This window comes from Microtus pennsylvanicus, chromosome 9 (genome assembly GCF_037038515.1).
Source record: "Microtus pennsylvanicus isolate mMicPen1 chromosome 9, mMicPen1.hap1, whole genome shotgun sequence".
Classification (NCBI taxonomy): domain Eukaryota; kingdom Metazoa; phylum Chordata; class Mammalia; order Rodentia; family Cricetidae; genus Microtus; species Microtus pennsylvanicus.
This window is the reverse complement of record NC_134587.1, coordinates 58,271,119-58,296,091: the sequence shown is the minus strand read 5'-3', so window position 1 is coordinate 58,296,091 and position 24,973 is coordinate 58,271,119. Positions and strand designations below refer to the sequence as shown.

The window sequence follows — 24,973 nt, the reverse complement described above, 5'->3', positions numbered from 1 at the left end:
TGTAATCATGACATGCACGCAGGGTTTTTAATTTAAACATCTCCTTACAATAAGCAGTGTCTTACATGCTTATTTGTGTGTGTGTGTGCATATGTGTATGAGTGCATCTGCTTATGTGAGTGTGTGCATAAAGCTGTCTGTAGGCATGTGTGTGCAGGTGCAAATGCATGTTTGAGAGCATGCATGTAGAGGCTAGAGGTCAATCCTCAGTGCTGTCCCTCAGGAGACAGGGTCTAGAACTCAACCAGAAGGCAAGGCTGGCTGGCCAACAAGCCCCAGGAATCTACCTCTCTCTACCGTCCCCGCGGTGAAGTTCGAGCATGTACTATTATAGCATCCAGCTTTTCCCCTGGGTGTCTAATTTGAGTCCTCTTGCTTGCACAAGCAAACCCATTATTGACTGAGCCTTCTTGGCAGCTGATTATGCAGAACTTGGAGGTTCTGAGAAGGAACAACGTACCATTGGGCCTCAGGGCATCCAGATGTTATTTCTAAGTTTCAGCCACTGTAACCTTCTACTCTAACCCAGGCCAAATGCAGAAAACACCACCCCTGTCAGAAGGTTTCATATCATCACCAGCACCATTTACTGATTTGAAAGCATTGCAGCAAAAGCGATATCTATAATACTCTGCTAAAATATGCTAGCTTTAGCTGTTTGGGACATTGTGGTTTTTTTTGTTTTTTTCCAAAACAAGTATAAAATTGTAGGCAGCTGAGATGGAGGAGAGAGAGAAATTGTTCAGACAAAGGACCATGGATGGATATGAAAACAACCTTAGTTCTCAGTCCAGGAAGGACACAGGCGATCATGACTCAGCAGCTGTCTGCTTTGGTATAATCCCACTCACTCCTGCACGGAGGAGTACACAGTGCCCTTACCTGGGTGGTGTGGCTCTCTCGATGTCTCTGAAAAGATGAGGTCCCCGTGCCACTCAGACACAGCCTTGAGCATCCATCGTCCTCAGGTAAACCTGTGGGGGTCAGCACAGAGATGTGGTGAGGTTGTATCACCTTGCCAAAAGAAAAAAATACTTCGTACCTAGTTAATAAACAGACACTGTCATATTCCATGCATTTAAGTGCTAGGCAATAGCAGTTATTTATTGAATATTCAGATTTGCAGCGAGATGGGAATACCTTAAGCTCTTGCAGTTTCGGTAAACAAACAAGGAGATGTACTGATAGAGAGACAATGACAGCAAACCACTCAGAGCAAGGCAGGTGTGCCTTGGGAGGGAGGGAGGGATGGAGGGAGGGAGGGATGGAGGGAGGGAGGGAAGGGGGAGGGAGGGAGGAGGGAGGAAGGGAGGAGGGAGGGAGGGAGGAGGGAGGGAGGGAGAGAGGGAGCGGGCTTTCCTAGAGCCTGGAAACCATTCAAAAGCCCTCTAAGAAGAAAGAAGCACAAGACCAGTGTTGTTTCCCACCTGGATGATGCTGAAAGTTCGGATTTCATTTGTGGGGCAGCATGGAGGGAAAGCGAGAACTGAAGAAACACGAGACCCAAGCACACCTGGGTGCCATGGAAACTGTCACTGTATTCCTTTTGCTTGCACAGGTGGGGCCGTGAGGGGAGAAAAACTGGCCAATCACAACCTACTGGTTCTTAGCCAACCACTAAGTAAAAGTGAACCTCAGGAAAGGCACACGCCCCTCCTCCAAGGGTCACAGACCTCCCAGGGGACAGCAGATGACCGTCTTCCTTATCCTGCACACACAGGCTGGCTCTGACCCTTGGCCTGTACTTTCTCTGTTCTAAGCCTGCCCTGTGCACCATAAACAGTCGCATCCCGGCCTTCCTCACTGAATGCGCCCTGGCTCATGACAATCAAAATGATTGTAGACATTATTAAATGCACCTTGGAGACAGATCTGTTCCCCTGCAATGATTGAGAACCACCGTGATGGAGATGGCATGTACTGCCCCAAGTGACTTGATTAATAAACATGAACAGATAAAAAGAGAAATAACTGCCCAGTGGAATGAATTCAACCAAGAGAACTTTAAATACTGAAGCAATTACTCATCTCCTCTGGAAACATAATTAACTAGCACAGTTTAATTGATTAAACATATACATGATTCCTAAATTAAAAATCATTAGGAAATCACTGTGCATTTTCCCAATTACAGGCGTGTGCCAGTTCCTTGGGGGGAGTCTGAGTCCAATCGGCATGAGGCAGGCCAGTCTGCCCTTGCGGTGAATGTATGCATGCTTTCATGTAGCAAGGTTCTGTCAATGCTTTCCATAGCAATTTCTCTAGTATGAAACAGCCACCCTGGAGGGAAGCTCCTTAGGGCTCAGAATGTTCTAAAGAGCATTAGTTAAAACTCAGAAAGACAACAACTCACTAGTCCTAGGAAGTCCCTGAAACTGACCAATTTTACAAGGTCATCCATTTCCAAGGCTACATAAGCAGTAAGGACTGCTAGCAAGAGAAGGCCCTCTAATCTGTTGAGCTGCCTGTAGTTCATGCAGAGACCTCCAGAGTTCTAGTTTTGACTGGGTGGGTTTTCAGAGGTGTAGCTGTCTGTGAGTAATACTTGCCCCTATAAGTAACCCCAATGAAGTCATAGTTTGTTAACTTGGATTTTGGTGGTATTACTTTGCTCTGTCATCAGTTCAGTTTCCTGTCTAGGCTGAGTCAGACTTCCCCAGAAAGAGTGTTACAAATCAGGACAGGACCAATTATAGGTGATTACTGCCCTGCCACTGAGGGGGTGCTGTGATGAACACTGGGTTCTGATCATGAGCAATGGTGATCACCAGCAGGATAGGAAGAGGGTGTGGTGTGTTGTCCCATCAAACAACTGTGTGGCATAATTGAGAACTTAGATAGGTGCACAGGGACCTGCAGGTCTGAGGTAAGGTGCCATCTGGAGAGAGACTCCTGCTCAAAGGACATGAAGGATGAGGGATAGGGACAGGGGTACAAAGGGCCAAGATCAAGGCAGGATAGATGCTTAGTTCATCTGACATCCTAGTAACCTCTCCTGTTGCTATAACAAAGTGACCCCACAGAAGCAATATGAGAAAGGATTTATTTTGTCTCGAGGTTCTAGGGAGGCACAGTCCATCACGGTGGAGGAGGCATGGGGGCAGGAGGAAGAGGCTCACTGGTCAGATGAGTCCACAGTCAGGAAGCAGAAAATGAACGGAAGGGAGGGCAGGTTAAAAAAGCCTCAAGGCGAGCTTCTGGGGTGATCCATACCCTCCGGTGAGGCTTCACCATCTAAGAGTTCCACAGCCTTACCAAACCATACCACCAGTTGGGACCAGGTGGCTGTTTCACATCTGAGCCACAGCACTCAGTGTCTCACAGACAGGAGGACAAAGGCAGACGGAGTGTGATCCATCTTTCAGAACAACAATTCATAAATTGGAAGCTCAACTCTTGGTACCCAAAGGGAAAGATTATTTTAGACCATGACCACAGGTCCGCAACCAAGGCAGCAATTGAGCATGCTCGCCACAGAATCAATGGATAAAATTTAAAAAGTATTTGTTAGCATTCTCTGAGCATGGTGTGGAGAAGTATACTGGAGAAGGAAGAAAGGGATCCACTGGTGAGAATCCCACAGCCTAATGGGCCAACACTTAGTTAGAAAACAGCAGAAATGGACTCAGGGCTGGGGAGAGAACAAGAAGGGCCTCCACGCAGGGAGAAGCAAAGAGTCCTAACTGGGAGATGGTGAAGGGACCCTTGGAGGGCATTTGCCCACATGCCCCTGAGGACAGAGGTGCCTCTGCCTCTGTGGAAAATGGCTCAGAGTGGTCTACACAAGCATGTACCCAGCAAAGAATGTGGAGTTTGCGCATGGACACGGCTCAGCTGTGAGCACTATTTAGTGAGCCACAACCAAGCGAATGTTAGGAGAGACCTCAGATCGTGTTTTTATTTGACTACATGGGAAGCACAGAACATAAAATGTGGGTATTCCTGGGTGGGGTCTGAGGAAAGAAGGGGTTCATCCTGATGGGAGGGGCCTGAGAAAGTTTCCTGCTGGGGCAAACTGGGAAGAATGTCCTAGGTAAAGTGAACTGGGAACCGCTGGCCCAGCTGAGGACACAGACAAGATAGGCCAGGAAGCCCAAGGTTGCACAAGGAACAGCCCATAGAATGGCATGTTCATCTCAGGGAACTGGAGAATGCATCGGAAGGTAAAGCTAACCAGATATTAGAGGGCTTTGGGAGCATTTTGTGGGGTTATGACAATGTTTTGCAGGCAACTGGGGACACCAGACTTCTAAGAAGAGATGACAATATTTTTCATTAATTTTAAAATTATTTTATATACCTACCATAGTTTCCCCTCCTCCGTTCCCCCCCCCCCCTTAACTCACATCTACCCCTTCCCCATCCACTCCTCCTCTGTCTCCATTCAGAAAGGGGCAGGCCTCCCATGGGCATCTGAACAAAGCCTGGCTCATCAAGCTGAGGCAGAACCAAGTTCCTCCCCCTGCAACAAGGCTGGGCAAGGCATTCCAGCATGGGGAATGGGTTCCCCAAAGCCAGCTCAAGCACCAGGGACATACCCTGATCCCACTGCTAAGAGCCCCATAAACAGACCAAGCTACACAACTGTCACCATGATGCAGAGGGCCTAGGTTGGTACATGCAGGCTCCCTAGCTGTCAGTCCAGAGTTGGTAAGCTCCCCTAAGTTCAGGTCAACTGTCTCTGTGGGTTCCCCCACCATGACCTTGACACACACACACATCACACCCCCACATCCCCCAGCTCATACAATCCCTCCTCCCTCTCTTCAACAGGACTCACAGAGTTCAGCCCAGTGCTTGGTTATAGATTTCTGTATCTGCCTCTATCAGTTACTGGATGAAGGCTCTCTGGTGACAATTAGGGCAGCCACCAATCTGGTTACAGAAGAAGGCCAGTGAAGGCACCCTCTCCACTACGGCTAAGAGTCTTAGCTGTGGTCATCCTTATGGATTCCTGGTACCAAGTTTCTCATTAACCCCAAATGCACCCCCCCACACACATCAAGATATTTCCTGGGTAAACTGGGGGCATTGGAGGGGGATGGAGGTGTGGGAACACGAGGGATCAGGTTGGATGGGTTGGGGGTGAGACAGATGGGGAAAATAATGAAAGGCAGCAACATTATAAGAAAGTCCTGCATGGAAAGGACTTGATACACCTGGGATCTGTGGCAGGGCTCAGTAGAGAGGGATGGAGGGTGCAGGCCAGGGTGGGTGTTATTGTAGAGGCTGGGTGGGGGGCTGGTGAGGACAAAGGTAGGTAAGTAGGGAGACCTGACAGGAGAGGGGTCTCCTCTGAGTGAGAACAAGGTAAGAAGGAGCCACGCCCTGCCAGGAGATACGTGGGTCAGAGAAGATCTCTGTAGCTGTGGCCAGCAGTGGGAAAATTTCAATTCTGTTAGGATCTCCCGAGAGGAGAGCCAGAGGTGCTAAGCAGCAGCCGGGAACCATGCCATGCAAAGGAGTTTAAGTGTGTGTGTACCAACAAATAATATTTGATAGATTATAACTTGAGAATTTTACACAAGATGTATGTTTTTGTCATATTCTCCTCACCCCCAGTTCCTCCTAGATCTAAGCTCCTTCTCAGTTTAATGGTTTCACCTGTGTTCATTCTCTCTCTAGGGTGTGGTCCATGCAAAAGGAGCCGCAGCACTAAATAAGACTTCCCAACAGCTCCTCTGCTAGGGATGGGACTCTCTGTCCACCTCCTCTCAGCACGCTGGGATTTTGTGGGGCTTGAGATTGTCTAGGTCTTATGTGTGCTGTTGCCGCTGCTGTGAGTTCACAGGGGCAACTGTCCTGCTGTGTCCAGACCACACTGTCTCCTCGAAGTCATCAAAGGCCTTACAGTCTTTAGGGACTAGCCTAGACAGGCCACAGGTCTTTACGGGGAATTCTGCTAAACAAACATTGCGACAACTCAATGACCCGTTGCTATACCCACGTCAGCGCGTCACCATCTCTCGTGAGAGAGAGAAGCCACTTCCTGCAGCAGACGGCAACTACCTGATTATACAGGAACCCACAACTGGACAAGGCATAGAGGATGAGAGACCATAGAGTGTGCAGCATCCTGTCCTCCCAAGGTTCAGAGATCTCCATAGAAATAATACCCTTTTCAGTCAAGTCATCTAAAACGTTGACCAACGTCGCCACCCATGCTGGGATAAAAGGAATTAAGTGCTCTAATTATCAACATTAGAATGACTATATACTTAAAATGTCACAAAATAAAATAAAAATGAAGAACGACATAAAATACTGAAGTCCATTAAATAAAAGTCTCACTATCTTTAAAACATCCACCAATAAAAAAAAAGAACCTACAGTTAAGATTTTGGGGGGATTTCTTGTGCTGCAGCCTGAGTGGCCCAGAAAATTCAATTCATCACCACACCCTTGTCGATTTCACATATAGCGTCTCCAAGCAAACTTAGAAAACCTTTAGATTTGGTGAATGGGTACTACTGACTGAACAGACTGGGCCACCACTGTCCTACTAGGTCCTCGGCCAGAGTTATGATATAACTGTTTGCATCACTCCCTTTTAAGGTTGAGAAAATTGGGAAGTGAAAGGTTACATACCATAGCTGTAGTTGGGGTGGATACTGGCAAAGCGACCTCCTAAGCTCCGAGGAAGCCATCACTGGAGGGTGCCGCAAAGCATAATCCTAGCCCATTGGCTTTCAACCCACCGTTCCCACACCAGTAAGAACATTTAAGTAAACAAGGTCGAAGTTAGAGAGGCTTGAACATGAATTCAGAATGTCTCTGATCATGAAGCGCGGGCAGGGCCTGGAAGCCAAGGCCCCTTCTGCTTCTCAACAGAGAGCTCTCCTTTGTGACGCGAAAGCTTCCTTCACTCTGGATCTTCCGACTAGAATCAGACAGCACTGTGAGCTCTGAAGAATCTGTCCAGTTTCAAAAGCAATGTTGGAGGATGCAGACGGACACATAATTTATGGGACCCTGTCGAGACTCCAGCCTCGAGGTATGACTGGAAACCATACTTTGCTACCCCCAGGTCTGTGTACCCCCAGGAGCTCAAGAGAGGGGATAGAGCAGACAGTCGGGGGCTGTCATGAGAGCAGCAGTCCTTCCCCTCATCCAGCCTTTATGGACAAAGACAACCCAAACTATACACACAGAGAGAGAACACAATAGGTCTAAAAGGAAGGGAGATAAATGTACAAATGTAACGACTCCAGCCTTCATTGCCATTTTTCTTGATGCTCAGCAATAAAATGCATATTCATTGAGCAGCAAGAAAGAAAATCACACTGATCACAAAATGTCCTAGTTGGGACTTTTTATATCTCTTCTTTGCCACAAAAATAAACATCTTTATATTTACAATATTTTTGTTTGATGGAGCCGAAGCATTCTAGCACGGAAGATAACTCTCGAAGGCCATGATAAATAACCGCAGTCCTGGGAACAATTAAATACACACAAAAAAGTATCCAAGTCTGTGTTCACATCAGCAAAAGGGTGGCAATTAAAGTAAGCGATCGCTATGATTAGCCGCACATAACTGTATTTCAGCAAATGAGCAGACATGATTATTTCTGGGAAACAGAGGTAGCATGCAGATCCCGGCACTTCGGAGAAATGATTTCCTAGAAAACAGCGCTATTTTTGACTCGTTTGGAACTTTAACTTATGTGAGATATTTACTTGCTCCTACAACCTTTATTTAGGATGGACACTGACTGTACTATGGGCACGAGCATGATAAATCCATATCAAAATTCAACCCCAGAAGTTGGAGATATGGCTCAGTGGTTAAGAACACTTGCTGTCTTCCTCTTTGCCAGAGGACATGAATTCAGGTCTCAGCATACACAACTTGTGAACAGATACTTTTAACCGAACACTAATTCTGGGCTCGCCCCATCCTACTAGGTTCCCTGAAAAAGTCCTGGTATAGCCTTGCATCATGCCCTTTGAAGAGGAGGAAAATTAGAAGGTGAAAGGTTAAGTACCACCCTGTGGTTGGATATTATTGTGTTGGATATGGGGTTTGTTGCTGGGCAGGATGACACTGTATTGGAGGGAGTAGTGTTCCGGGGGAATGGATGCCCTCTTCTGGACTCCGCGGGTACTTTTCACAGGTGGCATCTACACACACACACACACACACACACAGAGAGAGAGAGAGAGAGAGAGAGAGAGAGAGAGAGCAAGATACAGAGAAAGAGAGACACACATACACATGCACATACATGCAAAATAAAATCTTGTTCTCCTCCAGAGGTGCCATGGTCCTGTGCAAGTCACAGGCTCCATATGCGGAAGCTGCTCAGCTCTGTAAGGCTAAGGACTGGATTTTTCTGGCTGTCTGCCTAGCACTCGCCGGCTCATTGCAGGCTGTACCCTTGCGTCAATGGACAGATGCTTCCTGAGGTTCCATCGGGCAGGGCCTGGAACTGGGTATTTAATAGTCCCAGGAAAATATCACAGACCGGAAACTCATGGTGCTTGTGAGTTCATCAGCTCCGACCTGTCAGATTGGGAGGCTCAAGTCATCCTGCACTGGATTCACATAAGACCATTTTCCAAGTTGTAGCCTTTACTTTTTAACTATGCTCTTGATAAAACATAAGTGAATGAGATATTAAGTTAAAGGGAAGGTGCCTTCCTCCCCCTTCTCTGATTTATTTGTTGATTGAAATGTAGCCTTGTAACTACTGTTCAGTCAAGAATACAACGGTCTCCCTGGGGACTCGGGTGCTCTCTGAGACAGAGGGGACTTGGTGTTCCCTCTCCTGGGAGGATTTTTTGGAGTCTATTATGTTAGTTCTTCGACAGTTTCACACATGGACATACCACACTCTGGCCACTCTCCCTTCCCGCCCTCTTTGGCCCCTCTCTTACCTTAACACCTCACCCTCTTCCCCAGCTGTCTTTTTCCAGATTCATGACTGTCTGCTGCTGTGACCCAGTCATCTTAACCAGCACCATCTGCCTGACGACTGAGTTGGCACCCACTGGACCCTTGTGGAAGAGTCACCAGTGGGTACACTGAAAGCCAAGGTTCTCTTTCCCTGCATCTACCCAGAGGGTATCCTTAAGACTCTGGCAGGCCCTGCTGGTTCCCTAAAACTCTGAAAAATGTGTGGGCATAAGGCCCAGCCTTTAGCCTTCACCTACACTTCCTATGTGTAGACAAGACTAGACTCCACTGAACATGGCCATGCCTGTATTGTTGTCTTGTGTAGACAAGGCTAGACCCCATTGAGTATAGCCATGCCTGGATTGTTGTCTTTGAGCCAAATATTTACTTGATGTGTTTTGTCTAGGAACAGAGGAGGACCCTCAGCTGGTTAAATGTGTGCAAAATAGTTTTCTCCTAATTAACATCCCCCCATTTCTTTGGGTCTACACACTTGTCTCTCCCAGTGAACCCCCCTTGCTATAGTTTTTCTATAACTCTCACTGATTTACACTTGGCATTTGGATCTAGAAGTTTCCTTGTAGGAAGAGGTTCAATTACAAAGTCAATTGATTGACTATTCGGAGACTGCTTAGCTTTCTATCTAGAGTTTGGATAGAAATGTGTCTATGTTCACATTTCCAAATTTATTTTGGCACATGATCGTTCACACTCCCTTTGTGATCCCCCCACCCGTGATTTCTGAGAGTGGGGAGCAGTGCCCCTTTCTACGCCTGAAATCTGCTTTCTGGGCCCCGTGTAGCTTAGTTCTGCCACCGCTGTACGATGTTTGTCCCTTCTAGTCTCACGTTCTCAAGGTCACTTTCTTGAGAGGAGCAGTTCATGCTTCCTTGTTTCTGTATTTCGGCGAGCACACTTTCATCCTTAGTTGCCCCCCCCCCCACTATCCTGGTGTCTGTTTTTGCTGTCTCTAGCTTCTTGACATTTTCAGCACACGTTCACAGAGCCTGTGCTTCAGGCTCTAATTCCCAGCTATGAAGACCCTGGCTGCAGCCTGGTCCTTGAGTCCCCATAAGCTACTGCTGGATGAGCTTTGATTAGAATGTTTCCATTTTCAGTTGATTAGGATCTAGCTGTCAAAACCACTGATTATTTACAGATGCGATTTTTTTTTTCAACAAAGGTTGATGATTTCGGTTTGATACAGAGGTGGGAGGTTCAGGCTTTGCAGATGCCCTGTTCTTCCACAGAGCTGCTCACCTAACCCTCTGTGTCCTGAGTTCCCCCAGTCTGGTCACTTGCTCTCTACCTGACTTTTCTCACCTGGCCTGATGTGTTTGCGTTGCCCACTCAGGTGCACACAGGCTCAGATCCCTCTTAGCAGTATCACAGGTGTGTGCTTGTTAAACCTGCCCGACGCTCACAGAGCGTGTTCTGGGCACTCCCCCAGTTGTGGAAAGCCTGTGGCTTCCATCCTGGAAGCTATTTTTGTGACTGATAGTCCATGGGGATGAGTCCTTGTGCCTTGTGTAACTGACCTCTGGGAAGGCCAGTGTGTATAGACTTAGGTGTGAATTTTCTGAGGTCTGCCAGTGATCACTGAGTGATCGTAGGTGTGAACCATCCCTCAGTCAAGATTTAAGGTGGCCAGAGTTTTTTGTTTTTTCTGACAGCTTGACTGTTAAATGGTGAAGAACCTCACTAAGCTACACCCAGCCTCCAGACCCTTAGCGGATCTGAAACAATCCCTGTTTGCTGCATTAACTCTCTAAATTTGGGGGGTGACATCTCACAGAGCAATGGATAATAAGACATCTGGTCACTGGTTGAAGGGTGCTAAATTGATTCTCAGCTCTGCAGTTCATGTGCTGAGTGCACAGAAGCATCGCCCTGAGTGTTTGCACCAGCACTGTTTATGTCTGGGACATAAGCAAAGAGTCTGCTGGGCCCTGCTCTATTACAGACTCCCCAGTCAGATCCATGCCTGGATCTTCACAAGGGCTGGGACGTTGGCAAATATTTCCACATTTAATCACTCCCTTTTCCCTAGAACCCTAGCAACCTTTCTCACGGTGCAGGAAAGACACACACACACATCATTTTCTAGAATCTGTATTCTCTTCCTAGAATCTGACGTGTTTTGCTGCAGAGACTGTCTGCCTATTGTCCGCCTAAACAACTGTCTGATCAAATTTAACGTCATCTGGTACTGGGCTTTGTTTTAGTGACGTGTGTTCTGTTTCCACCTCCTGTTGGAGGTCGAAGTTCCCTTCTGCAGGGCTTGCCTCCTTTCATCCACGTCCTGTAAGGCACGAGTCTCTCTGCTCTGACTCATGGGCAAACTGCAATTGCTAGTTCTGCCTCTGAGTTTCTGTGCTCATGTATCTCGTTAATCTACATGTGTTTTGCATTTTGCATCTAAAAATTAATTGTTTTTTTTAATAATATTGAGAGGTCTAAGAGATGTATATTGTCCTTGGGAACAGATTTACGTACGTTTTTCTCAGGGGCCTGTGAATGCTATGATCCCAGTCTAACTTGGGGGTTCGAATGAGCTCCAGCTAATCCATGGTCCCGGTTCTGCTACATACAACTGACTCTGGGATGGGCACTTCAAAGCCCTGCTCCCTCCATGGCCTCGGTGAGCCCTGGACTTCGTCTGTGTGCCTAGAGCCCAGGGTTATCGGAGAAGTAGGTTTTCCAGTGTCCCCAATGCCCATGGGAGGACAGCCCAGGACTCAGACTGCCTTGAGAGGCTAGCATGACTGTCACGATCAGTCTTGATTGTCAACCTGAATGGGTTTCAGAATTACTTAGGATGGTATTTCTAGAGAGATTTAACCGCAGAAGGCTGGTATCCCTGAACGTGGGTGGCACCCTGTTCTGGATTCTTGTACTACATAAGAAGGGGAAATAATTAGGCCATCTGAACACCAGCAAGCCATCTCTCTCTCTGATCCTGGCTGCTGGAACAAAGAAACCAGCCATCTCAGCTCCTGCCTCCAAAGCCTTTCATGCAAGGTGGGCTGTAGCCTCTCAAACCGTGAACCAACAGACGCCCTTCTCCCCTTAACCAGGCTTTTGTCAATGCAAAGGAAAGAACAATGAGCAATCAGGCCTCTGGCTCCCCCCCTCGGCCCCTCCCAGCAGCTGATTGTGCTGTTGGGTCTCTAGTCCCTTTCATCAGAGTAAACAGAGATATTTCGTCAGTTTCTCCTGGGCATTCTCAGGAAAGAACAGCTGGATTTTCTCCACCAGCCATTACTAAATCCCTATCAGAGGAAACGTTTGTTTACGTGGGCTTGGACGTGGCAGCCCAGCCAGTTTCTAAGCGACAGTCTGTCATCGGCAGCCCCTCATTCCTTCCCTTCACATTTCTTAGCTGTGTGAAAACATTTAATCAACAATGTTGGCCGAACGTCTTGTTCCTCCCAGCACAAGATGCACCTCCTAATGGTTCCTACAGATCAACGTCCAGCCAAACCTCGGAAAAGTCACCTAACAGTGAGTGCAATTCTCCCCTTAGGCCTGAGGTAAGAAACTGACAGCGATGCCCAGGGTGGAGCTTTACAGTTTGCATTCTACCTACAGTTTGCATTGACCAAGCCTGCTTCATTTCCATGTCCTGGAGGGACTCTTCCTTCAATGCAGATGTAGTTTAAGACTTTGACCCACTGGCTCTCGAGTTTAGAGGGGCTCACCGTTGGTGACGGAATTTCCATTTTCAGCTGTGACGGCACTAGACAGGGGGCTGGAGAGTTGAGTCCCGTGGTTATTTGCATTTCTGTCTTGAGTCTCCGAAGCCATTTCTGTTGAACTGGGTTCATCCCGGCTAGTCAGGTTCATGTTGGTTTCAAAACCTAAAATAAAGTTTAGTAAAGATTATTCTTGACCGGTAAAGCTTACTGCAAAAAATTGAGCAGAACGGGAGAAGAGGCTAATTAATTAAACACTAATCATGTTTAAAACACACGCCCCAAATCCCGGGTGAAATCTGTGGCCTGGATAGCAGCAAATAAAAGTTGTCACGGTGCCCTTAATGTAAGGGGGGGGGGAGTAACTTATAATTTGCTATTTCCAAACAACCTATTCAAAGTTTCTGGGATGTATCCAAGAGCCTGTTATAACATTTCCCGTGCAGAACAGGTCATGAGTTTTTGTGCCCAAACCATCCACATATAATGTGACAAGCTCATAGTGCTGAAAAAAAAATAAGTGTGTGTTGAGCAAGAGCATAAAACTTGTATTATCTGTTGCAATTTTGGGAACTAAACTTCAAACACATGAAAATACATTTTCTACACACACACACACACACACACACACACACACAATGTGTTTGCTTAGGGACTTACAACATGTGTCTCACGCCAAGCATGCTGAGATGTGTGCAAAGAGAGCCGTGACTAGAACGTCACCCTCTAAACCTTGACTCATCCAAACCACCTTGAGCGAGAGAACAAACTGAAGCCTGGGGGGGGGCAGGGAAAGCAAGAGCAGGTGACAATGTGACCTTGAGACAGGCTCCCTGTGACCTGCCACGTGGTGCCCAGCCCTTCACAGTGCTAATGGCTCCGTGTTGTGCTTCTCCGCCTTGCCTGCCACTGGACTCAGTTTCCCTCTGAGGCAGGGCAGGTGCACCCGGAATAAATTCTTGTTTCCCTAGGACTCTCAGTGCCTCTGTGACCTCTCAGGGTATGCTTGACCCTAACTCTGAGTGCACTGTGCGTGTCTGTTCTTTTTCGTCGGTGCCTAGTGGGTCCTATCTGTCCTGGAAGAGGAGCCTCTGACATTTGATGCCAGCAGGTTATTTAAAGGGGATGATAAAAAAAAAAAAACATTACTGTACTTTGCTTATAAGAGCTGGGTATTGTCACTCTTGACCCCAATAACTCAGATCCCCAAGAACACAGAAATGCTAGCTTTGCTTTATGGGAAATGAGTTTTGACTCCTGGGGCTGTGGAGACACAGAACAGACCTTAGCACAGATATTGTGGGTACTGTGCAGTCACTTTTACAACTGAAAGTGTGGTATCTGTTTTTCCTAAAACTTTTAGAATGAATAACACCGGGAGAAGAAAGGAGGAGGAAGGAAGGAAGGAGGGAAAGAAGGAAGGAAGGGAGGGAGGGAGGGAGGGAGGGAGGGAGGGAGGAAGGAAGGAAGGAAGGAAGGAAGGAAGGAAGGAAGGAAGGAAGACAGTCTGTTCCTGGCAATCATGTGACATTGTAGGCAAATAAGTTTACCATGTACTCCATCTGAACCCAAGTTTCAGTACCGACCGCATGCACACCCTGTGCCTGGAGCAAGCTTCCCACCCTGTGGGAAGTAAGCCTGTGGCTTACTAATCTCTAACCAGAACCCAGATCAGGTCACCCACCCAAGGCTTCTCCGCTCAGACAGAAAGATTTAGAGATAGGAATTGCTGACTAGATAGAATAAAGGAAAAATGATCAGAACTTTATACTCCAAGCCTTGACTCATCAAAGCCACCTTGAGCAAAAGAACAAAGCCAGAGGTATTATGCTACCTAACTTCAAAGCACATCGCAAAGCTCCGGTAACCAAAGCAGTGTGGACCAACCCAAAAACAGGCACAGAGACCAAAGAAACCGAGCAAAGAACACAGAAACAAGCCACATACCTGAGGCCAGAGGACTGTCTACATGGTTGCTGAGAATACCACTAAGGACAGAGTAGACATTTTATAAATAGTGCTGGGCACATTGGATGCTATAGACTCCTACTCATTGGTTAAAAGCCACTCAGAATGTATCGAATTCTTAACTGTGACATCTGCCATTACAGGAAGAGGGATGTTTCGGGATGTTATAATGGATGAGAGGGAGTGGGACATCACCCAAAGCACAAGAAATGAGGCCAAACAGACCAATAGGGTTACAGCAAATGGGCTAGCCTCCACATGGCAAAGGAAGCAGGGAAGAGACCGCCGACCGACCAGGAGAAAGACGTCTGTGAACCACACATCTAAGGAAAGCTAAAACACAGGATATGCAAGGAACTCCAAAAACTCAGCTGCAAAAATAACCAGACTGAAAATGGACACCTGCCCACAGAAGACATGAACATATATGAACAAGAACATATGTGGAAATAGGCTCAGCACCGTCAGTCACTGGGGAAACACAAATCAAACCAGTGCCACTTCATTAAGAAGAATGGAGAGCACCAACGTGACTGTGCTCGTGAAGATGTGTAGACATGGAGCCCTTGCACACTGGGTAGGAGTGTAAACTGGTACACAGTGTAATAAACACATAGTGGGGAATTCCTGATAGAGTCGGAACTCATGTGACACAGCCACCTGCCCCTGGGTATACACCCAATGAAATGTCAGCATGTCAAAGAGACACCTGAACTCTCATATTCCCTGAGAATATGAAAATATTAGAATATGAGAATATGTATGAGACCTCATAGTCTTGCAGCTTGCAGCTCACCTCCTGGGAAGGGGCTGTATGACCAACAAGCAAACACACACACACACACACACACACACACACACACACACGTAGAGCACTTGCGGGAATGCAGTCTTGGATAAGTGAAAAACCCGAGGGCTAGAAAGGGTCAAGCTATATCTGCATAGGAAGTTTTTCAGCTCAGAGAGGGAGCAGGGAGAAGCGTGGGTACAGAGATAAACCCCACACTTGGTTTTGAGATCTTACAGCAAGAAAGGACTGGCACCAGATAGAGCAGCCATCCAGATGAGCCATGAGTTTAGAAGCAAAGAAGTGGTGAAGGAGGACATTGGTGGTGACAGAGGCCTGTCACTCGGGCTCTAGGGACTGCCCGGAAAGGAATGGAGGCCTTACTGTCATGGGAAAGGGAAAGCCTCCGAGAGCAGGAAAGGCTAGGTGAGCAGAAGGTCAACAGAAGAATCGTCTCTGTCTGATGGTCAAAGACACATCTTCCAAGACATGGGAGCCTTCAGACTGATCTACTGACGCTGGCCCTCCTGATGGCTTCCTACTGTCTTATAGACACATTGGCTCTGTAGTCTCACCCTTCACTTTTGCTGTTAAATCTTCCTGCTTCCACTCAGCAGGGTCAGCTGTAGCCATCACGTGCTCAAGCGTTTGCTACACAGCTTAGACTTGCGGCCCTTATGCTGCCTGTTGGCTTTGTTTTTCTCATAAAAAAATACAGGTTTATTTTAGGGTGACTGTGGACAGAAAGGAGGGGCTGGTGCTGCTTAGAGTGAGGCCTGGGGAAGAATGGTCAACAGGGTAGCCATTCCAGACACTCTGGTTGCCACACCCAAGAGTCATGATCACTCCTGTTTTCAAGATGAGGTGATCAAGCCGGGGCGGTAGATTAATCTTTGTCCAAGTCTTTTCCACTAGTAAGTACCCATGTGGGCCCACTCAGAGGGCTCTACTCTGTACCTAGTCCTGTGCTCTCTTCCCATGCGTGGCTTTCTCTCATAAGCTCATTTGCTGATGGAAAACCTGAGGCAGCTTCTGACCTTGACATTATTCCTGATGGTCTGTGGGGACGAACCAGGAAATGAGTCTAAAAGGTGATACCGTGCTAGATGAAAGCCCTGACCATAGACCTGACGCCCTCACCTGGGGTCAAGTGTGCTTCCGTCAGTGCTAACCATGGGGCTGTGAGGCTTGTGAGTAACACCCCGGCGTCTGCTCACAAACACTCTTACTCAGACTGAAGCCCAGAGAAGGAAGAGCGTCTGTGCCCTGACTTGTCGACAGTGAGATCCAAGCACTCAGCATGTTTCACTTCGCTGCAGAGCAGCAGCTGGGTGCATCACCAAACGCTGTGCTGCGTTCCTAGCTACCGTGCTCTGACAGAACCGCAGCAGAAACGAGCCATGTGTCATGTGACCACCGGTCTGCAGGGTTCCTCCAGTGCACACAAAGATCAACCCTTTGTGGAGAACCGGAGGAGTTGCCTGGGGGCAGGGTCCTCAAGCCTGCTCAGGCATCGGTGCTGGAGGGATGAGAGAAGTCACCAAACAGAAAGACTGGAGACTCTTGATGGTTGAAATGGAAAGAGAAGGGAGCAAGGAAAATGCTGTCTAGGGGTTGCAGTTTTCCCTGAGACGAGCCTGGGCCTCTGCCCCGTGTGGTGCAGATGTGTGTGATCCATTCCATCTTCATGTAGGGTGCTGTTAACACTTGGCGGTCTGAATGCTTGCGGTGTTTGAACGCCTGCTTGCTGCAGAGGGTATGGGTTCAGAAGAAATGAATCACACCAGGATGTGACTCAAAGACAAGGGCTTGGCTTTAATGCTTTAACATTCATGACTCTGTACCCACCGAGGCCTTCCAGGTGACCGCCTCACGTCACACAGCTTCCCCCTAGTCTGCCTCACTGCTTGGCACAGCCCTTTTCTTCAGCATGCTTGTGCTATTCCTCCTTCCTCTGGCACGATGGTGCCTTTAATTTAAATATGTCTGCTGCTGTGTTACAGTATCTACAGCAGGGCTAACATGTAGAGGGAACTCAATAAGCCGTGGCAGAAAGAAAGAAAAACAGAGTATCCTTAATGCTGTAATCCCAGCACTCAGGAAGCTGAGACAGGAACATTGCTGCGTGTTTGAAACCAGCCTTGACTACAGAGTGAATACTATGTTTGCAAGGGTTACATAGCAAGACTCTGTGATGTCAAGATAAAAAAAAAGAAGGAAGAAAAATGAGGGAGAGGAGAGAGAGGGAGAGAGAGAGAGAATGAACAAATCTGACAACATGTTTGCGGACGCTTCGCTTTCCAAGCACAGCCAGGCTTCTCCCTGTGTGAACTGGCTGTGTGTGTGCTGAGAATACCTAGCAAGCCTGACGGGTGGCTTTGGGTAGGTGGTAATTTCTCTCCATGCACAGGCAATGGCTAAAAGCTGGGATATAGGAAAGGACTGACTGCTGTTGGGAACGAGATGCCTTTGAGTTCCGACAGCTACGTATTTCAGATGACAAGGTAAGGACAATATCCCACGGCGTGCTGGGTGTCTCCTGTTGGTCAGAACACCACAGCTGTGTGCCTTCCACTGAAGCCCAGCAGCCTTTAGGAGACACTAACAGATATTTACAGGCAATGACTGACCCATGCTATGACGTTCTGTAGCTTCTGTCATTGTTCTACAATTATCAATGCAAGGCCTATAAGTATTGAGTTATTTTTCAATATTTCTTTATATTGCTTTATAATATCTTACTTCAGGACACTGAAGTCAGTTTGGTGGGGACTGGCACACTTCATCTGAGCTTCATGACTCTGGAATTTTGGTGGCCAGCTCCTACCTCTTAGCTCCAGGGCCAGTTCCTGGAATACCTTCTGAAGGTGTCATTCCTCAGAAAGGGCCAGTATCGACTCCAGGGCCTTCACGATACCCTTGAGACTTCTTGTGAGGTGGAGAGGGTGTGGCAAAGGGGGAACACTCCTCCATTGCTGGCGGAAGTGCAAACTTATATAGCCACTTTGGAAATTAACGCGATGGTTTCTCAGAAAATCGGGAATTGATCTACCCTAAGACCCAGCAACACCACTCTTGAGCATATATCCAAAGGTTGCCTAATCATACCACAAGGACATGTTCACAGCTGTATTCATAATAGCCAGAACCTGGAAGCAGTCTAGATGTCCTTCACCAAAGAATGGATATAGAAAATGTGGTAAGTTTACACAATAGAGTATTACTCAGCTGTTAAAAATTATGACATCATGAAAATTGCAGGCAAATGGATAGAACTAGAAAAAAAAATCACCCTGAGTAAAGTAACCCAGACCCAGGAAAACAAACATTATATGCACTCTCTTATAAGTGGATATTACTTTAAGGTAAAGGATAACCAGACAATAACCCGCAGATGCAGAGACACGGACAGGAATGGGGGGAATGCTCAGATCTCACCGGGAAGGGGGAGTAGAAGAGATTTTGTGGGTGGACTGGGGGCAGGTGGGAATGGGAACATGAGGCACCAGGTTGGGGAGGGATGGAGGGGGAGATTGTTGAAAGAGATGACTGGAAAAAAGGGAATGTTTGGGGTCAGTAAAAACATGGTTTTACAAGGATGATCCCATCTAAGACTCCAAACAATAGGGGATTTATAGCTTGAACTGGCCATCTCTTGTGACCAGGCAAAACTTCCAGAGGAGGGATTGGGATACCAATCCAGCCACATTACGTCAACCTGCAGTCTGTCCTGCCTATGGGATGTACTGGGGTAAGGATGGCCTAGAGATTGAGGGAGTGGTCATCCAATGACTGGTCTATCCTAAAACCCTGCTAGGAGAATCAGCCCACCCCTAACACTTCCTGGAGCACCAGTATTGCTCAGAGACCGAGGGTAGAATAGTCTTATTGGAAGTTGATATGACAGGGTTTGACGACATCCATAGGAGGCCCGCTCTTTTCCGACTAGAAATGGAGGAGGAGGGGATGGGGGGCTGCAGAGGGGAGGTGGAGGGAGGGGAAATTGCAGTCAGGATGTAAAATAAATACATTTTAAATAATATGGTGAGTGGTCAGAGGTTTGCAGAAAAGCACCCCAAAACACTTGCACCTGATCCATAGGAATCTGGAGGGTGGACAAGTGCAGGATAGTGTACCCACAGTGGGGAGGAAAACACCCTGGCACCTCTGCATGAGGCAGAAAGAATGGGAGGGGCTGGAGGCACAGAACTGATTGCACCAAGGGAAGGAAGCCAGGTCTGCCGCAGCTTTGGGGGTGGGTGCCTGCAGTGTCTGCTGCATCTCAGGCCTGGCTCCCCTCAAATGCCTTGTGTAAGAGCTGAGGAAGAAAGGAACTTAATAAATATTCACCTGGCAAAAGCTCCTGAGCTGGGAGGTGAGGCTATAAATAGAAAAGCTGTAAGAATTTAAACTGGTGCCCTGCAGGAGGGCTGGTCAGTAGCGAGAAGGGCGCTCACCATACCTTCTGGCTGAGGCAGCAGCAGGCAGGTCAATGAGCATCCTAGGTAGGGAGGAGTCCAGAGAGGGAGCTAATGCAGAAGACTGTGGGTCTGCATGGGGTTGGGGGGACCTTGGGAGGATTGCCACGCACCCAAGGGTCAATCTTTGGAATGGGAGTATTTATTATGAAGCCCTAGACAAGGAGAATTTCTCCCAGTAGCAGGGGATTCTTAAGAGCCAGCACAGTGGGAGAAGGCAGAGAGGAACCTGTGAGCTGAGCTTAGAGAGGAAAGAGCAGGCTGGGGTTAGGAGAGAACTCGGGTTGGCAAGGAATGGGGCTGGACCAGCCAAGGGAAAGGATCTGACTTACCAAAAATCCAAGTTTTGCCAAGGAAAATGGACACCCAACAAACAGCGGTTTCTTTAAGAGAAATGATTTAAAAAGGAAAGTCCCTGCCAGTTACCTTCTTAACCTGACATAACCTCGGCTCATGTTTTGGAATGGCATGAGCTGGGACCTGGGTTTACCTAACACTGAAGCGAACCAAACGGGAGCAGACTAGCGGACTTAATGCTGAGAGTGCCTTGTGAGGCGGAAACTATGCAAGGATGCAAGGATGCGGCTCAGACTCATCACTCTCACTATGACTCTAAGGCAACACTGCAGGAAAATCCCTCTTGGGAAAGGTCACTAGGCCACTCTGGAAAAGCACAGCACTCTCCTTGTCCTTCCAGGTGTTAAAGAAAACTAAAAATGCAGAGGGAGGTTCCTGGCATTCTCCCCCCCCCCCCCGCCCCCAGCTCTTGCTTTTCGGATTCAGGTATCTGTTACTGGCTCAATGTGATAGGACCCGAATAGGCTTGCTTTGACCTGACCGACATAGGCACCGGGGTTCTAGCAGGCTTGCTGTATGTAGCCTATGCTGCACGGGGCAGTCTCCTTTAGACATTTGACATTGCTAATTCTTCCATCTCAATGCAGAATGACCAATCACACAGATGGACTCACGGGGGTAGTTCAGTGGCACAGCACTTGCCTGACACGAGCATACGCGAGGCCCTAGGTTCGGTCCCCAAATGGCAACCCACAGATGAATGAAAAATTCCACACAGAAAGGTTCAGCTGCCCATCCGAGTCCTCCCACTCTGCAGCCGGGGAGCTGCGCAGAGCTTTCTTTTGCATGCTGGCACAGCCAAAGCTTTGTCTCGTGGTCTTTCAGAGAGGTGAGGGTTTGTGGAAAGAACTCTGTAGATACAGCACCATTGGAAGCTGGCAGGGAGCGCTCCAAGTTGGAGAGACTCAGGAGAGAGAGGCAGGGTATCCCTGAAGGAGAAGCATGCCTAAGGGCAAGGCGGCGGTGCTCCAGACTGGGGTCTGCTGGGCTGGGCAGAATTCTATCAACCTTAAACACATGTGACCAAGGAAGAAGTGTGTGGAAAGATGTTTTTCAGCAATGCCAGTGACGGAGAGGGGGGACTGGGGAACCCAACATCAGGGAGTTTCCAGGTACTCCTATCTGTGTTATAGCTGGGCCAGTCCACACTATGTTGACTGGTTATACCTCTGTGAGAATGTATTACTTCAGAAATCCAATGTGGCCCCTGGAACAGGTCAGTATGGAGGAAGCTGAATGGTTCCCTACTGTCCCAGGTCTAAACGTTTAGCGAGTGAGCTGACCAACACAACACACACTCAACGGTGTTTCTACAGTGTTTGCCTCATTCATTTGCTTTAACTGTGTGTGTGTTTTGCCTAATGAGTCTTTTGTTTGTATATCTTGGTTTCTGATTTTGTGTTTTGTGTATATGAATCACATATCTATGTATATGTACATATATGTAATATATGCATGTATGTATGTATTTAAAGAAGAGCGAGAAAAAGCAAAGATTTAGGTCGGTAGGGAGGATCTGGAAGGAGATGAAGGAGGGAAAAAGTGACCAAAATAGTATTGTATGAAAACATTCTCAGTAAACAGCAACCATGCACTTGTGCACTCATACACACATGCGTACATGTATGCACGCGCATGTGTGCGCGTGTGTGCGCGCGCGCGTGCACACACACACACACACACACACACACACAGTGAGGATCTGCGACTCTACCCCATGATGCCCCGGCTCTTCAGAAGATGACCCATGGAGCATGCTCGCCTCTCCAGCTGCAACTCCCCAGAGGGTAGATTTGGGCAGAAGGGGAATGTTTGCTTGTCCCCCACTCATAACTCATGGCCCACTCACTGCTGCACGTAGGGAGAAGCTTTACAGTAGGGAACACCAACAGAGGTGGCAGACTGGTGACCAACGCCATATGTGCCCAACTGGAAGATGGTAGGGATGGCAAAGCTAGGGAGTGACTGTCAGCGTAAACAAGGCTCTCAGACCCAGAGAATGCATAGAAAGTTAAGCCCTGCCAGTTTTCTTTTAAATTTAACTAACTGGATCCTCAGTCTCTGCCATAAAAGGGGGATCCTTGAACCCAGAACCACCTGGCTGGAACCCAGAACCACGTATGATCCTCCAGGCTGTGAGGTCTCTGACATTGCTGCTAGGCTCTTATCTTTTTGGTATTGGGTGGGGTGTGGATCCAGAAGTCCCAAAACAGTGCACAGAGGTGGTATGGTGGCTGACATTCCTTCAGGCAAGTAAGTAGTTTGTTCATGTGACAGGGACAGCAAGGGGAGGGGTGAAGTCTTCAGCTTTCTGCTTGCAACACCTGGTCTCCATGGAAAGCTGGTACCACCAGTCATTTGGCAAAATGAACATAGGTCAGGCAGAATCAGCAAAGCGAAGAAAGTACAAGCCAGAACAGCAGCAAGAAGAAACTAGAACGGTGGTGGACTGGGGCCTTCTCAAATGCCTTGCTCATTGGAGAACTCATTGCTAATGTGCCCACATAAAATATGACGGGGAGGCACAGGCTGAGCCCACCTGAACAGGTCTGAAACACCGAGCTCCTGTGGCAGGGACACAAGCAGAGAGAGCCCACTCCTGGGAATAAATCACCAAAGTACCAGACACCCGGCACAGAGGGCCCAGAGTTACAACATAGCCCAGGGGCATGGTGGGTGCCACCTGCCTACATTACAATCATTCACTCTGAGGGTTAGGATAATAAATGGGAAATCTCTCTGGGGACTGAAAACCAGATTAAAAACCCCACCAGGCTACTGAGGCCGTTTCCTCCGGTGGCCTTGGTGGCTTAGACCACCCATGGTTGACGGGCAGGTCCAGATAATCCCTTGAATCTCAAGCGCATGGGTTTGTGGGTCTATACTTTCACCAACCCACGGCAGTGACTGCCACAGACAGGATATCTGTCACCCAGAAGACAAGCATTGACAACGAGAGTGACAACTGAATCATCCGTGGGTTCGCTCACATTTCACCCAGAGCTTCCGAAAGAGATCCCCAAACGGCCAACGGGTGCTGGAGTTTCCTTTCTCATGAGGCAACTCAAGGAGCCCACTGTGACGAATCCTAAGGGGACCGACGTACACCTGAGCCTCCCAAAGTAGAAACGCTACCAACCCCAGGGTCTCTGAGAGTTGACACACCCAGAGTGAAAATCTACACAGTGTGGATTCATGCACAATGTTATAAATTACCATGTAAAATACCTTCTTGTTATGTGTACTTTGTACTGTGTAAACTCTGCATACATAACACATACATGGATTTCAGGTTTATGTTGGGTATTGGGTTTACACAAGTACTCTAAAATTCAGAGAACTACATAAACTGGATTATGTTCATAAGCAACTGGACACAGAAAGAACAAGGAAGCTCTCCTGGCATGGGTGAAGTTAAACACGCCCCTGGCAATGCTGAAGCAGGGGTGGGCAGCCCGTTTATATTGGGGTTCATGGTCTGAGTTGAGAGGATGACTGACCAGGTCTCTTCCTCAAGGAACAGGCTTCACCAAGATAGGAACTCAAATCAGTGGGTTCAGAGTCCAGAGTGTTAACTATTACACCGCAGGGAACACACAGTTCATCCCAGCACCGGAAGCAGAGACAAGTGGATCTCTGTGAGGTGGGGGCTACACAGGGAAACTACGTGTAAAAAAATGAAATAGAAATAAAAACAGCAAGTCAAACAAATTCGTCCTTTCCCTGAAGCCCAATGCTGACTTGAAAACACGCAACAGCATCCCTTTCTAAGTTTTCTGGGTGTGGGTCCCACTCTGGCCTCCAGTCAGAGGGCAGACAACTTCTCACCCTGCCCCCTTTCTCTCTTGTCCTCCTAGGATACTCTGCTCTTGCCCAGTGTGCCAGGCATGTTCATGTGTGGACCAGGGATTAACCCACAGGGTCTGGTTAAACACTTCAAACGGAAAGGGAAGAGAGCACTCTGAAGAGAAACATGCATTTCTCTGGGATGAAGCCGAGTGTTGTCCGTGGAACCCAGATGCCATCCCCATGGGATGGGGGTTTCTCAGCACCCCTGTTTGTGAGGAAAGCCTGTATCAGTGTCCCTGGGGTTGGGGAGATGGATCCACTTAACAGCTCTGTTGTGCAAGCATAGGTCCCCGAGTTCAAATATCCAGCACCCGTGTAAACAGCTGGATGTAGCAGTATGCGCCTGTAGTTCCAGTGCTCAGAGACAGGAGGGACCCAGGGACTCCCTGACAGTCAGTCTGTCCAGTCAGTGAGTTCCAGTGTGAGACCCTGCCTCAGAAACACAAGGAAGAGCTACTGAACCACAGAGAAGAGGCTCCAGCTGCAACACAGGCTTCTGGTGGAGAGCGATGGGGGAAGATACTCGGTGTTGGCCTCTGGCAACCCCCCCCACACACACACAGAGAGAGAGAGAGAGAGAGAGAGAGAGAGAGAGAGAGAGAGAGAGAGAGAGAGAGAGAGAGAAACTGAATCCATGCAGTTTAGACAGTGCTTTGGAACCAGAAAGCCACAAGCATATTTTGGATAAACAAATCAATCTTGCCCCTCCTAGCAATTTCTCTCCGTCTATTTAAGGTCTCAAGGCAAACAGCAGCCCTGACTATGACGGCTACTTTATCATTATTGTGCCTGACATGAACCTGCGGTACTGGAAGTCCTGGAAGGAGCTACGTGTCCTGAGGCCGCATGGAAGAATAATCTCATTATCTATTAAATGACATGTGTTCTCCAAAGTTGTCACCGAGGGCTCCTAAGATGTTTTTCATCACACAGACACAGA

At 47.9% G+C, this 24,973-nt stretch overlaps 1 protein-coding gene across 2 annotated transcripts in view; it reads right to left on the bottom strand.

Annotated features, from left to right (window-relative positions):
- Window positions 1-24,973, bottom strand: part of Myo16 (myosin XVI) — a 418,849-nt gene that overhangs the window by 24,582 nt on the left and 369,294 nt on the right. For both annotated transcript variants that reach the window (XM_075986134.1, XM_075986133.1), the window contains exons 33-34: window positions 12,601-12,759; window positions 883-974 (exon numbers count right to left, since the gene is read on the bottom strand). In XM_075986134.1, the coding sequence (XP_075842249.1) occupies window positions 883-974; window positions 12,601-12,759 (251 nt within the window). The remainder of the gene's footprint in view (window positions 1-882; window positions 975-12,600; window positions 12,760-24,973) is intronic.